Genomic DNA, 12,149 nt, shown 5'->3' on the forward strand with positions numbered 1-12,149 from the left:
TAATTTTCTTCAGTGACATCTTCTTCTTCCTCAATGCACTTTATTCATTCTCACCACGTTTTTTCATTTGTTTAAAGAGTAATACAGTTGAGGACAGAAAAATAAATTAAAAAAATAAATGGCATGAACATTTTCCTGTGTTGGTCCCAGAGGACACAGCATGCTGTCGTCCCTGAAGACCCTGCTGCTGCTCTCGGTCCTGTGCACACCGACCTCCAGCCTGTGCCTCCGCCTCTACCAGACCCGCCCTGACCTCCTCTGCAACAACCAGCTGGAAGTCGGGGTTCGGAGCGACGAGGACGAACCGGGTTACACCCCCGTGGACGGCTGGGGATCCCTCCTGCAGTCCGCGGAGTATGTCTCCTCCTCATCCTCATCCTCCTCTTCTTCCGCCGAGTCCAGTCGGGAAAAAAGGACTTCAAGTCCCGCAAACTACCGCTTCATGAGCCGGACGAAGCTCAGAGGTCAGATGCTCCGCAACAGCAGCAAAGGGGACCGCAGGAGCAGGCTGACCCTGTCCCTGGACGTCCCGACCAATATCATGAACGTGCTCTTTGATGTGGCCAAAGCCAAAAACCTGCGCGCCAAAGCGGCTGAGAACGCGCGCCTCCTGGCTCAGATTGGACGGAGAAAGTGAACACGGACAACTTTAATTTAACAGACAGCCATGACCAGTGTTGGCCTCGTTCTTTAAAGTATAATGAAGTGCTCTGTATTCATTTTAAAGTAACGGTATTGATTTGTCTCTCAAGGGAATTTTCTTTAAAATACTCACTTACATTACAGGTTTAAGAAAAGGCATTTTAATATTGCGATGACTTAGTTGCTCTCATGTGAAAAGTCTTGTCATCTTTATTTGTTTCAAATCAAAACGCTGGGAAAGCTCTAATTAACTTTGTGCAATTTCTCATAGCGATGTGAACTAATGATGACACTTCAAACTGTCCATTTATTTTCAAATTTTAAAGTTTAATTCATGTAACAACTTAAATGAAAGCTAAGCCTTTGTTGCAAGAATGACACACGTCTAATACAGTAGCTTCTCTTTGGTTCATTATCTTTGATAAAGACAGAATATGGTCGAGAGCAATAAGGGCAAAGTTATTTTACTTCTATCAAAGTGATTGGTAATTTCAGTCAGGAAAACATGATAGCTACTTTGGATTGGAAACAGGTCAAATTACAGCTCACCCATTGGCAGGTTCCTTTCAAATCTGAAAAGAGGATTTTATGATTAATAGATTTTTTTTAAAATGTTATTTTAAGAATCAAAATGGACATGGTTTACAGTAAAGCAGGCACTGCTTTCATTGAAGTAAAATGAATGTTTAATGTGGTCAATTGTAATCAGTGTCATCAAATTACAAATATGGGACAAAACAAGAAGAACTTGTTGATTATAAAGTCCAATGAAATGTTTTGTAATTCTATTACATAATAATCATCATAATTATAATGATATTTGACATTAGGGTTTTTATTTTATGAACATGTTTATTTATGTTTGCTGCTTCACTATTTATTTATTCTAAGAGGTTTTTGCTGTTCAGAAGTATCACGAGAGCCTATAATGAGTCCAGATTCTAGTGTGAAACACTGACAGTGGCAAAAACATCACACTGAACACTGACATTGAAATACTGTACAAAAAAAATCTGCAAGAACATGAAATACAGTAAAATGCAAATGCATGGGAATGTATGTGTTCATCAGATGTCTGTTATTTTTATACTCAAAATAAAGGATTATTTTTCCTCAAATACAACAGATGCAACTACCTACATTTGCCTCTTTATATACAATATGTGACACAATGAGATTCATAAATTATTAGTCTTTCACTCATTCATTAAAGCTAATAGCAGGGCACTGACATGACTGATATTATGAGCTGATTTCTGCATGTCACATACACTGGTCAATAAAGTAACAAGAAACCAGAAATACCAATATTATATATATATTTGAGGGAACTTCAAGACAATGTGACTATTACAAAGTTTGTCCACCAGAGAGCACTGATAACTTCCTTTTTGTTAAATGGAAAATTTCACAGTTACATATCTCAGTCACAATTCAGCGGTATTTGAGTTTAAGGGATCCTCATCAAAAAATGTTGAAGTTATGTATTTATGGTTTTTAAAAGACAAATATCTGTCGATGTATATACTTCAGATAAGATTATTTTTTTAAACTCTCAGACACAGATATAGCCACATATCTGCCAAGCTTTACTACCTATCCATGAAAGAATACCAAATATATTTTCAGAAAAGTTTTTTTTCTTTAAGGATCTCACTAGTTTATGAACTTACATCAGTTTGAGTTTAGTTTGTATATAATGCTGAGAGTTTGGGATGTTACCAGCCAAATGTTATGTCATATTATACTTTATCTTAATATTTTCAGCGGCTTATAAATGTGCCTATTCCTACAAATCAAAGCAAAGCAGCTTTTGAGTTTTAAAGCTGGGGTCATGTAGTTCACCTGCCTCAGACAAGACTCAAGACAAAGAGAAATGTCGGCATCTTGTGGCTATTTGGAGTAACTACATCCAGGTTGTAAATCAGAGATATAGAAGTGCAGCCTGATGGTCACTCAGTTGTGTGTATAAATGTAAATGAATGAGCGTCCTCATACATTCATGCTTTTGAACTTGAGTCAATCTGAAGATTTGACCAAATGCTCCGATGTTGAGCCACTAATAGGACTGTTTAATCTCCCTGTTAACTTCCCAGACTCATAGGCTACTAGTATTTGGCAGAAAAACTTGTGTTCTTATATCTAAATCCTCGATTATAAATATAGCATGCTTATCAATTCATTGAAATTGCGAATGGACACCCAAAAAAACTTTATTGAAATACACAACATACACAAATAAAACACAAATACAGGAAAGTCATCACACAAAACAGACAGTTTAATAAAACCATAAAGGACATAGAACAACATAAAATGCATAGAAATGAATAGAATCATATATTTAAAAAACACAACATGACAAAACAAAACAAAAAACCTCCAAAATAAATAAGATCTATTATATTATATTATATTATAATAAAAATCTGACTTGTCAGCAGCGCCCCCTGCCGGATATGACGTGTAATGGGATTGACGTATGTTCCGTCGACGTGGACGTTCCAACAGGAAGAGAGTTTTCATTTTGGCTACGTGGAAGTAGCTTCTCTGATGATCGAGGCTGAGAGCATCTTTTGCCCTCTTCCGTCAGCTTCATTCCGACATAATGATTAAAAAGTTTGATAAGAAGGACGAGGAGTCTGGTAAGATTGGAGAGTGATTAATTTAAACAATGACGGCGTTTGAAAACTGTAAATTACGTCTCGCTTTGGGAGCTAACGCGGAGCTAGCCTGTTAGCTGACCGGCTAAAGTAAACGCTAAACTGTCAGTAAATGAACCTGATTGTTAACCGTGGTTTGCAAGCCAAAATATGATTATTTAGTTAGTTTACAATTGACTAACATGATGACCTAAAAAGCCAGTACGAGTCTGCTAAATTTACCGTTAGTGGAGCGGACCCATGCTAGCATTGCGAGCTGGGTGTTGTGATATCTGTTGTTGGTTTTGCTCGTTAATAGACGTGTCCTCTTTGACCATGAGCCCAAAATATAGATTGATTAATCTTGCTGCAGTCATGCGTTAATGCAAAGGAGAAAATTCTGTAAGTTTAAATATGTGTTTTAGTTTCTTATTCATTGAATGAATGTTGCATAATGTCACCGTCATGCCATCTCTGCGTCCTTGGCGTCTGTTGGCTTTAAATATAATTTTGCAAAGTGAGAATGAGACAAAGTGTTTGCATGCACAGACGTCTGTCCCTTCTGTTTTGACATTTAGGAAGTGGGTCAAACCCTTTCCAACATCTGGAGAAGAGTGCCGTTTTGCAGGAGGTAAGTCTGCACCAGGTTTTTCTTTAAACTGCACATATATGAGAAAAGGGATATGTGAAGAAAAAACAGCACCATAATCACTGAAATGAATTTAAGTGTCACTTTTTGTGTTTATAGGCACGCATCTTCAACGAGACTCCCATCAATCCAAGAAGATGTCTCCACATTCTCACCAAGATTATCTACCTCCTCAACCAGGTAAAAGGTTGCTTGACAAAAGCACAGAGCAGCTCTTTATTAATATGTGTTGAATTTGTGACTCTCTCTCACTTGTGGCTTTATTCATATAGGGGGAGCATTTTGGGACCACAGAGGCCACCGAAGCCTTCTTTGCGATGACCAGGCTCTTTCAGTCCAATGATGTAAGATAATATTAATTTATTCTTTACTTGGTTGAGTCAGTGCTTGATATTTTTCTCATTTGCTTTTGATTTAGCGTAAGCAGCACTAAATAAATTCTACTTGTAGTATTAAAATATGATTGCAGTAAGAGTAAACTATGTTTGTTTGTTTTTCTCTCAGCAAACGCTGAGAAGGATGTGCTACCTGACCATCAAAGAGATGGCCAACATCTCTGAGGATGTCATCATTGTCACCAGCAGGTTTGTACCATGACATATACAGGGATTTATTTGTTGTAATATGTACAGAGGAAACAATACTTAATATAAGACTTAACATACTTTAATAATGTTTTTTCATAATTTATGTCACATGCGCTTTGTCTTAAGAGGTGACAAAGCTTCTTATATATGCTCTGTGTTTTATTACATAGCCTGACCAAAGACATGACTGGGAAGGAAGATGTTTACAGAGGACCTGCTATCAGAGCCCTCTGCAGGATTACAGATGTGAGTGCTGCTCTATTTCCTTTGCTTCCTTTTCCTCTCATCCCATCACTTCCTTCACCTTGCTATCTCACACAGATAACCACTTCTTGTATATGCTTTAAGTTTACCAAGTTCATGTTTTCCAATTAAGAATTAAAGCACTTTTTGTTAATTTTTCCTGCCTTCTCCACAGACCACCATGCTGCAGGCCATTGAGAGATACATGAAGCAGGCTATTGTTGATAAGGTGCCCAGTGTGTCCAGTTCAGCCCTGGTCTCCTCACTGGTAAGACATGGCACAGTGTCATTGTTAAATCTAGATAGAATACTAATAGCAAGAGATTGTTGTTTCCCTGACACTTGTAAATTACTTTTTTTGTGTGTGTGTAATCAAGATGACATGGTTTTAAAGTGATGTCTCATTGCTAGTTTGTAATGAAGTCCCTTTGTGTTTATGTGTGTTCAGCACATGGTGAAGATGAGCTACGATGTGGTGAAGCGCTGGGTGAATGAAGCCCAGGAGGCTGCTTCCAGTGACAATATTATGGTCCAGGTAGGTAGTACAACAGATGCACATTAAGAGCTGGGAATTTGTGTTAATTTATTTTATGGTTCATACATAAAATAAATGGTACATACAACAAAAATCATTGAAATTATTACTATATCAGTGTGTTTCAGGTTAAACTGAGCTGGTGATGAAAAACATGTTAATCATGTCTAGTTTCAAATCTGTTGTTTTCTTGTGTCTTGTCCTCCAGTACCATGCCCTGGGCCTGCTGTATCACCTCAGGAAGAACGACCGTCTGGCTGTGACCAAGATGCTCAACAAGTTCACCAAGTCTGGTCTCAAGTCTCCCTTTGCATACTGCATGCTCATCCGGATTGCCAGCAAACTGCTGGACGAGACAGAGGGAGGGTAAGTAGACACAGAGGGAATTCTGGGTACTTGCACTGTAGACCTGATGACTTATAAGTTATCTGTTGTCATTCATAATATCTCTGATTGAGATATGAATACATGGCACAGACTGTTGGGTTGATGTCATGTCATCATGCATTTTTACAGTCACGACAGCCCCTTGTTTGACTTCATTGAGAGCTGCCTGAGAAACAAGAATGAGATGGTGGTGTATGAGGCTGCCTCCGCCATTGTGCACATGCCCAACTGTACTGCCAGGGAGCTGGCCCCCGCTGTGTCCGGTCAGTATTTTACTTCACACCTCTGCCACTCCATTACTCTGTGTATTTTTCTATGTCTGTCTGCCAACTTGGAGCATAAATGTTTTGTTTTTTGTATAAATCTTGGCATCAATAAAAGGACAGCTCTGACACATTTGATTTGTAAATTGAGCGATCCTCATACTTTTACCTGCTAATGAGCCTTATTGTGAATGTTTTTGTCTTCCTGCAGTGCTGCAGCTGTTCTGTAGTTCTCCCAAAGCAGCATTAAGATACGCAGCAGTCAGGACCCTCAACAAGGTACAGCTGCACTCACCTTCCCTCCTCTATATTGCTAATTGAACTATGTATACACACAAATCACTTGTATGTTTGTAGAAGTTAAATTGCTGAACTTTTTTAGAAATAAGCTTTTTATGATTTCTCAGCTTCATACATACTTAATTCACAATTTATTGAATCTGTTTTGACAATACACAATTTATTCTTAACTGTATGGTAATAACGGGTTATAATACTTAATGAACTGCTTTCATGTTATCATTTCTCCACCAGGTGGCCATGAAGCATCCATCAGCTGTGACTGCGTGTAACCTGGACCTGGAGAACCTGATCACCGACTCCAACCGCAGCATCGCCACACTGGCCATCACCACTCTGCTCAAGACCGGCAGTGAGAGCAGTGTGGACCGACTCATGAAGCAGATCTCCTCGTTTGTCTCTGAGATCTCAGATGAGTTCAAGGTCAGACATTTTTTGTTTTGGTTCAAGTTTTGTTCGAACCTTTACTTGATTACAAAACACAACTAAATCCATACACATACATATGGAGTGAAAGGATGCTATAATGAGGTCCTACTTAAGCCGTCACACACAGAAGTCTTAATATGCTACTGCATGAATGCCATGTAAGAACAGTGCTTGTAAGGTGTTTTTATGCTTGGCCAGACATTATGTTTTTGAGTTGTCCATCTATCTGTCCATCCATCCCTTTCTCGTGAAAGCATCCTAGGAACGCCTTGAGAGAATTTCTTCAAATGTGGCACAAATGTCCACTTGGACTCAAGGTTGAACTGATTAGAATTTGGTGGTCAAAGGTCAAGGTCACTGTGACCTCACAAATCAAGTTTTTGGCCATAACTCAAGAATTCATATGCTAACTATGATGAAGTTTCACACAAATGTCTTAATAGGATAAAATGATGACATTTTATATCCAAAAGGTCAACCTCACTGTGACATCATAATGTCATAATGCATGATCTCGTGAATCCAGCTGCCTTGCAAGGTGAGAAAGTGATGACATGGTGGTAGACAGATGGTCCATCCAATCACTGCCAAGTGTTGTTTGAAAGTGTCTTTCAAAAAAGCGTCTACACAGATGGTTCTGTGTAACAAACCATCTGGCCCCTCAGGTTATTGTCTACTGTCATGGCTACAACTTTGTGTTCTATCAGAATCAGCTTTATTGGCTGAGCATATGAACACATCCAAGGAAAATCAACTTAATACCTTTTTATTAAATTCCTTCAAAGTCTTCACTACAAGTATTATGAGTCTGGACAGATATGGATGTAAACTGACTTGTAAACTTGACTGGTTGGCGGAGGCATACAACCGTACGTGAAGCGGTATTTTTAGTTTTCTCTGGGATTTCAGCCTCTGTGGCCACAAAAGATTAATTTCTAATGAGATTCAAGGCTTTTTAAAATCCTGTTATTTTTGTTCTATATAATGTCGTCCTAAATCTGTCCCTGATACTTGTTTTTTCCAGGTGGTGGTGGTGCAGGCCATCAGCGCTCTGTGTCAGAAGTATCCCAGGAAACACAGCGTCATGATGAACTTCTTGTCCAACATGCTCCGAGACGATGTAAGCTGATCAGACGATCCTTCACACTTTGGCCTTTACAGGGAGTTTCTTTATCAGTGTCACACCTGTTAGTCGTAAATGACGTTCACCTGCAGAAAACATACCACAAATGTGAATGTTGTCACGACAGTTGCCACTTTGTGAGCTTGACTGCTTCACAGTACAACAGATTATATTGTTCATAAACATACTTTACTACAAGTATACATTAATTCTATGAATTGATGTTCATAGTGCAACAAAAATTATGTTTATCTTATTAGATGGTTTGTTAGTATTAGTGTTCATCATATTACTGACCATGTGCAATGAGCAGGGCTTAGTCTCTTGGTCCTTTGTTGCTCAATTATTACCTACAGTACATTTTTCAGTTGTTTTTCAGTTCCTTTTTCCTTCCCTGCAGGGCGGGTTCGAGTACAAGCGGGCCATCGTGGATTGCATCATCAGCATCATTGAGGAGAACCCAGAGAGCAAAGAGACAGGCTTGGCTCACCTGTGCGAGTTCATCGAGGACTGCGAACACACCGTGCTAGCCACAAAGATCCTGCACCTACTGGGCAAAGAGGGCCCACGCACGCCCCAGCCCTCCAAGTACATCCGCTTCATCTTCAACCGAGTGGTGCTGGAGAGCGAGGCGGTTCGAGCAGGTGATCATCATTTCTTTTAGTTTCCAACTATCTTTGTCAGTGCTCCTCTTACTTTAGTATATTAGTGTATTATATGGTAACTTTCATCCCATCCTGTTAATTAGTAAATATTCATTTTATTAGCAGCTGAAACATTTGTTTTTCTTTCCTCTTCCACCCACAGCTGCAGTCAGTGCTTTAGCTAAATTTGGAGCTCAGAATGATGATCTGCTGCCAAGTGTCCTGGTTCTCATGCAGAGGTACTCGTTTACTTTCATTAGTTAATGTGACTGCATAACCCTGAACTCTACTCTGAGACAGAAATATTTAATTGGTGAATTACTTTTGCATTTTCTCCATTGATGTGCTGTCACTTTTAGAAGTTGTTGTTGCCCCAAATTAATTAGTTTCAACATATTAATGATGAGCTTTTTTTGATGTTGATAGGTGATACAACTGGAGTCTACATGGCTAAAATATGCACTATACTATACATTTGTGTTTGAGTGAATGAGTGATGCAGTGTGACTTTTAGGGCTGAAACTAATGATTATTTTCATTGATTCATTTGCCGATTATTTTCTAGATGAATCGATTCATCGTTATGTCTAAGAGTTGTTGGAAAATAGTGAAAAAAGCCTGTTTATAATCTCCCACAGCTCAAAGAGATGTATCAAAATGTCTTGTTTAGTCCAACCAACAGTCCTAAAGACAATGATAGTCAGTTTACAGCTAGAACCAGAGAAGCTTTTGGAGTTTCTGCCTGAAAAATGACTAAAATAGTTATCAATTCATTTTCTGTTGATCGATTAATCAACTCCAATTGTTGCCGCTCTAATGCCTTTGACGTGTATGTACACTAACAGGTGTATGATGGACAGTGATGACGAGGTGCGTGACAGAGCTACTTTCTACATGAACGTGCTACAGCAGAAACAGAAGGCGCTTAATGCTGCCTACATCTTCAACGGTAAGACACACACACTCTTCTGCTCTGTGTTTTAAAGTCATGGTTGTTGGTTTGCCAAAAAATTCCCAAACCAGGCAGCTAGTAGGGTGTGCATTAACTTCCCTTCCTCTTTACATGGCTCTCAGGTTTGTCTGTTTCCATCCCCGGCCTGGAGAAATCCCTCCACCAGTACACCTTGGAGCCCACAGAGAAACCTTTCGACATGAAGACCGTCCCTCTCGCTACCACCCCCATCACAGAACAGAAAACAGGTACACAGGACTTGGTCACTAATCAGATAGTTCAGCCAGCAAAGGCAGCGTTCATGTTCAGTTCAGGGGATAATTGATGTTGTTTGTCTCTTCCCAGAAATTGCTCCTGTTGCTACCAGCAAGCTGCCAGAAAAGTTGGCCCCATCACGCCAGGACATTTATCAAGGTAAGACTGTAAACACAAGATGACTGAAGACCGTAAGAAGACAGATATTCACCTTCATACACAGACCTGATTAGATATAATTAATATGATGTCAGTCTTATCTTCCCCTGCTCTTCGTTTCAATTTGTCTCTGCTTTTTATCATCGGACAGAACAACTGGCCTCCATCCCAGAGTTCCAGGGGCTTGGCCCGCTCTTCAAGTCTTCTGAGCCGGTGCAGCTGACAGAGGCTGAGACGGAATACGTGGTGCGATGCATTAAACACACCTTCGCCAGACATATGGTCTTCCAGTTCGACTGCACAAACACTCTGAACGACCAGCTCCTGCAGAAGGTACCAGCTGAGAGGAGATTGGCATGGTTTCATTGTCATTTTTTGTTATTTTAAAAATTCTTTATTTGGACTGTGGATCAGTCTTTGCTGATGGGGCTAAACAATCCAGGAGTGGGTAAAGTGGTCAAAGGAACCCGCGCTTCATGACTTAAGACTGTTTTTGACATGACAGTAGCTGAACTAAAACTGAGAAATTGATCTGATGTGTAATTTTGTGATTCTCTGTTCCAGGTCGTAGTGCAGATGGAGCCGTCAGAGTCCTACGAGGTGATACACTACATTCCCGCCCCCAGCCTTCCCTACAGTCAGCCCGGTTCATGCTACACTCTGGTCCGCCTGCCTGATGACGACCCCACTGCTGGTAGGAAAACTGGAACATTATTACTGGGCTTACTGGGGCGGTTACAGTAAAAGCAGGGTCATCTAAAAATAATGTTTTGAACAGAATATTGTCCTGAATGATTAGAGTGAAAAAGTTAACTCCCATACACTGTGTACATAAAAAGATATAAGAAAATGTTGTTGATGTGTCTCATCTGTTCACAGTGTCTTGCACATTCAGCTGCACTATGAAATACCTGGTCAGAGACTGTGACCCCAACACAGGAGAGCCTGACGACGACGGTTATGACGATGAATATGTGGTACGTAATCACAGCAGGTCCAAATCAGAAGAAGAAGAAGAATGAGCCTGGTGTATTTCCATCAGTGTTTTAATTATCTAATTCTTTTGTTTCCTCTTCTTTGCATCCGATTCCTTCTTGTCCTCTTCTGTCCTGCTCTTCTGTAGCTGGAGGACCTGGAGGTGACAGTCGCAGACCACATCCAGAAGGTTTTGAAGCCAAACTTCGGAGCAGCCTGGGAGGAAGTGGGAGACGAATTCGAGAAGGAGGAGACTTTTGCTCTGGCGTCTGTACGGACTTTAGACGGTACGCAGAAGTCAAATTCTTTTACACTTTCTCCAAAAATTCAAAGATTAAGGTTTATTTCTTCCACTGCTTCTTTATGAGTTGTATTTTCAGCAGTTACCAGTTCATGCAAATAACTGCTTTTAGATTTACAGAATATGTTAAGGCATGTCATGTAACTGACAGAAAGTGTTAAATGACTCATCTGTGGCTTTCTCTTACAGAGGCGGTGGGTAACATCATCAGTTTCCTGGGAATGCAGCCATGCGAGCGCTCAGACAAAGTTCCTGAAAACAAGAACTCGCATGTCCTCTTCCTCGCTGGTGGGTGTTGGATGTCAGGATCTTGAAAGAGTGTTTTTCAGTTTAAATTCAGCCTGTACGGAACAAAAAGTTGTCTATGGTGTTAAGTTTTTGGACACAAGTGATCACCAAATGCCATAGATTAATTTCAGATTTTAGAGTTACATATTTTCTAAAACATGGAGGTGGATCTAATTTAAGTTGTCATACTGTGATAAGGATGATTATCTCAATCTCGGTACCTTTTCCATAAAACATGTTAATATAAAAACCAAACCTCCGCAACAATTTATGGTCTTTAAAACAACGGTTCTGGTGTGATCTGATTGGCCCTCTGCATTTCCTCTCAGGTGTGTTTCGGGGAGGTCACGATGTGCTGGTTCGTGCCCGCCTGGCGCTGGCTGACGGCGTCACCATGCAGGTGACGGTTCGCAGTAGTGAAGAGACGGTGGTTGATGTCATCCTGGCCTCCGTGGGTTAAAGGGCTGCTTGTGCAGCTACGTGCCAACGCAATCACAAGACTTCATCTCTACATGACAAAAGGGAGTCATCACCGAGATCTTCACGTTCACAGCCCTAACATTATGATGCTATATTGTGATTGTTATGCTGACACCATCCAATCTGAAAACCAACATAAATGTTTTATTACTTCTAGAATATAAACTAAAAAGCGTTTCTTTATATTGTCTGCTGGTCTTCATGTTTCTTTGCTGTAAGGAAATCTTACATTTGTCTAATCTATAATAAATTCTGACTGTGCACCAGGCTTCGTTTGTTGCATTCAATTTAAGAA

The 12,149-nt window shown here is 40.1% G+C and overlaps 2 protein-coding genes across 2 annotated transcripts; both read left to right on the forward strand.

Annotated features, from left to right (window-relative positions):
• ucn3l (urocortin 3, like) lies at positions 1 to 1,703 on the forward strand. The gene has a single exon (XM_067582262.1). It carries the CDS (start codon positions 161 to 163, stop codon positions 635 to 637), a length of 477 nt encoding a protein of 158 aa, XP_067438363.1. The 5' UTR covers positions 1 to 160; the 3' UTR covers positions 638 to 1,703.
• A 1,429-nt stretch (positions 1,704 to 3,132) lies between these two features.
• Positions 3,133 to 12,122, forward strand: copg2 (COPI coat complex subunit gamma 2). The gene is made up of 24 exons (XM_067582253.1): positions 3,133 to 3,287; positions 3,863 to 3,915; positions 4,033 to 4,113; positions 4,206 to 4,277; positions 4,438 to 4,517; positions 4,691 to 4,766; positions 4,939 to 5,031; positions 5,212 to 5,298; positions 5,507 to 5,664; positions 5,815 to 5,948; positions 6,160 to 6,227; positions 6,483 to 6,671; positions 7,702 to 7,797; positions 8,201 to 8,444; positions 8,608 to 8,683; positions 9,290 to 9,393; positions 9,519 to 9,644; positions 9,742 to 9,810; positions 9,962 to 10,143; positions 10,375 to 10,504; positions 10,690 to 10,787; positions 10,934 to 11,072; positions 11,276 to 11,374; positions 11,704 to 12,122. The coding sequence occupies exons 1-24, from the start codon at positions 3,251 to 3,253 to the stop codon at positions 11,832 to 11,834; spliced, it is 2,622 nt and encodes an 873-aa protein (XP_067438354.1). The 5' UTR covers positions 3,133 to 3,250; the 3' UTR covers positions 11,835 to 12,122.
• The last annotated feature ends 27 nt before the right edge of the window (positions 12,123 to 12,149 follow it).

This window comes from Thunnus thynnus, chromosome 23 (assembly GCF_963924715.1).
Source record: "Thunnus thynnus chromosome 23, fThuThy2.1, whole genome shotgun sequence".
NCBI classification, from domain to species: domain Eukaryota; kingdom Metazoa; phylum Chordata; class Actinopteri; order Scombriformes; family Scombridae; genus Thunnus; species Thunnus thynnus.

Bases quoted from the DNA above. Each gene is read 5' to 3' on its own strand.
- ucn3l (XM_067582262.1), top strand. From the start codon at position 161: ATGCTGTCGTCCCTGAAGACCCTGCTGCTGCTCTCGGTCCTGTGCACA.
- copg2 (XM_067582253.1), top strand. From the start codon at position 3,251: ATGATTAAAAAGTTTGATAAGAAGGACGAGGAGTCTG. The intron at 4,278-4,437 runs GTAAGATAATAT...TTTTTCTCTCAG, and splicing joins GGCTCTTTCAGTCCAATGAT to CAAACGCTGAGAAGGATGTG. The intron at 9,645-9,741 runs GTACACAGGACT...GTCTCTTCCCAG, and splicing joins CATCACAGAACAGAAAACAG to AAATTGCTCCTGTTGCTACC.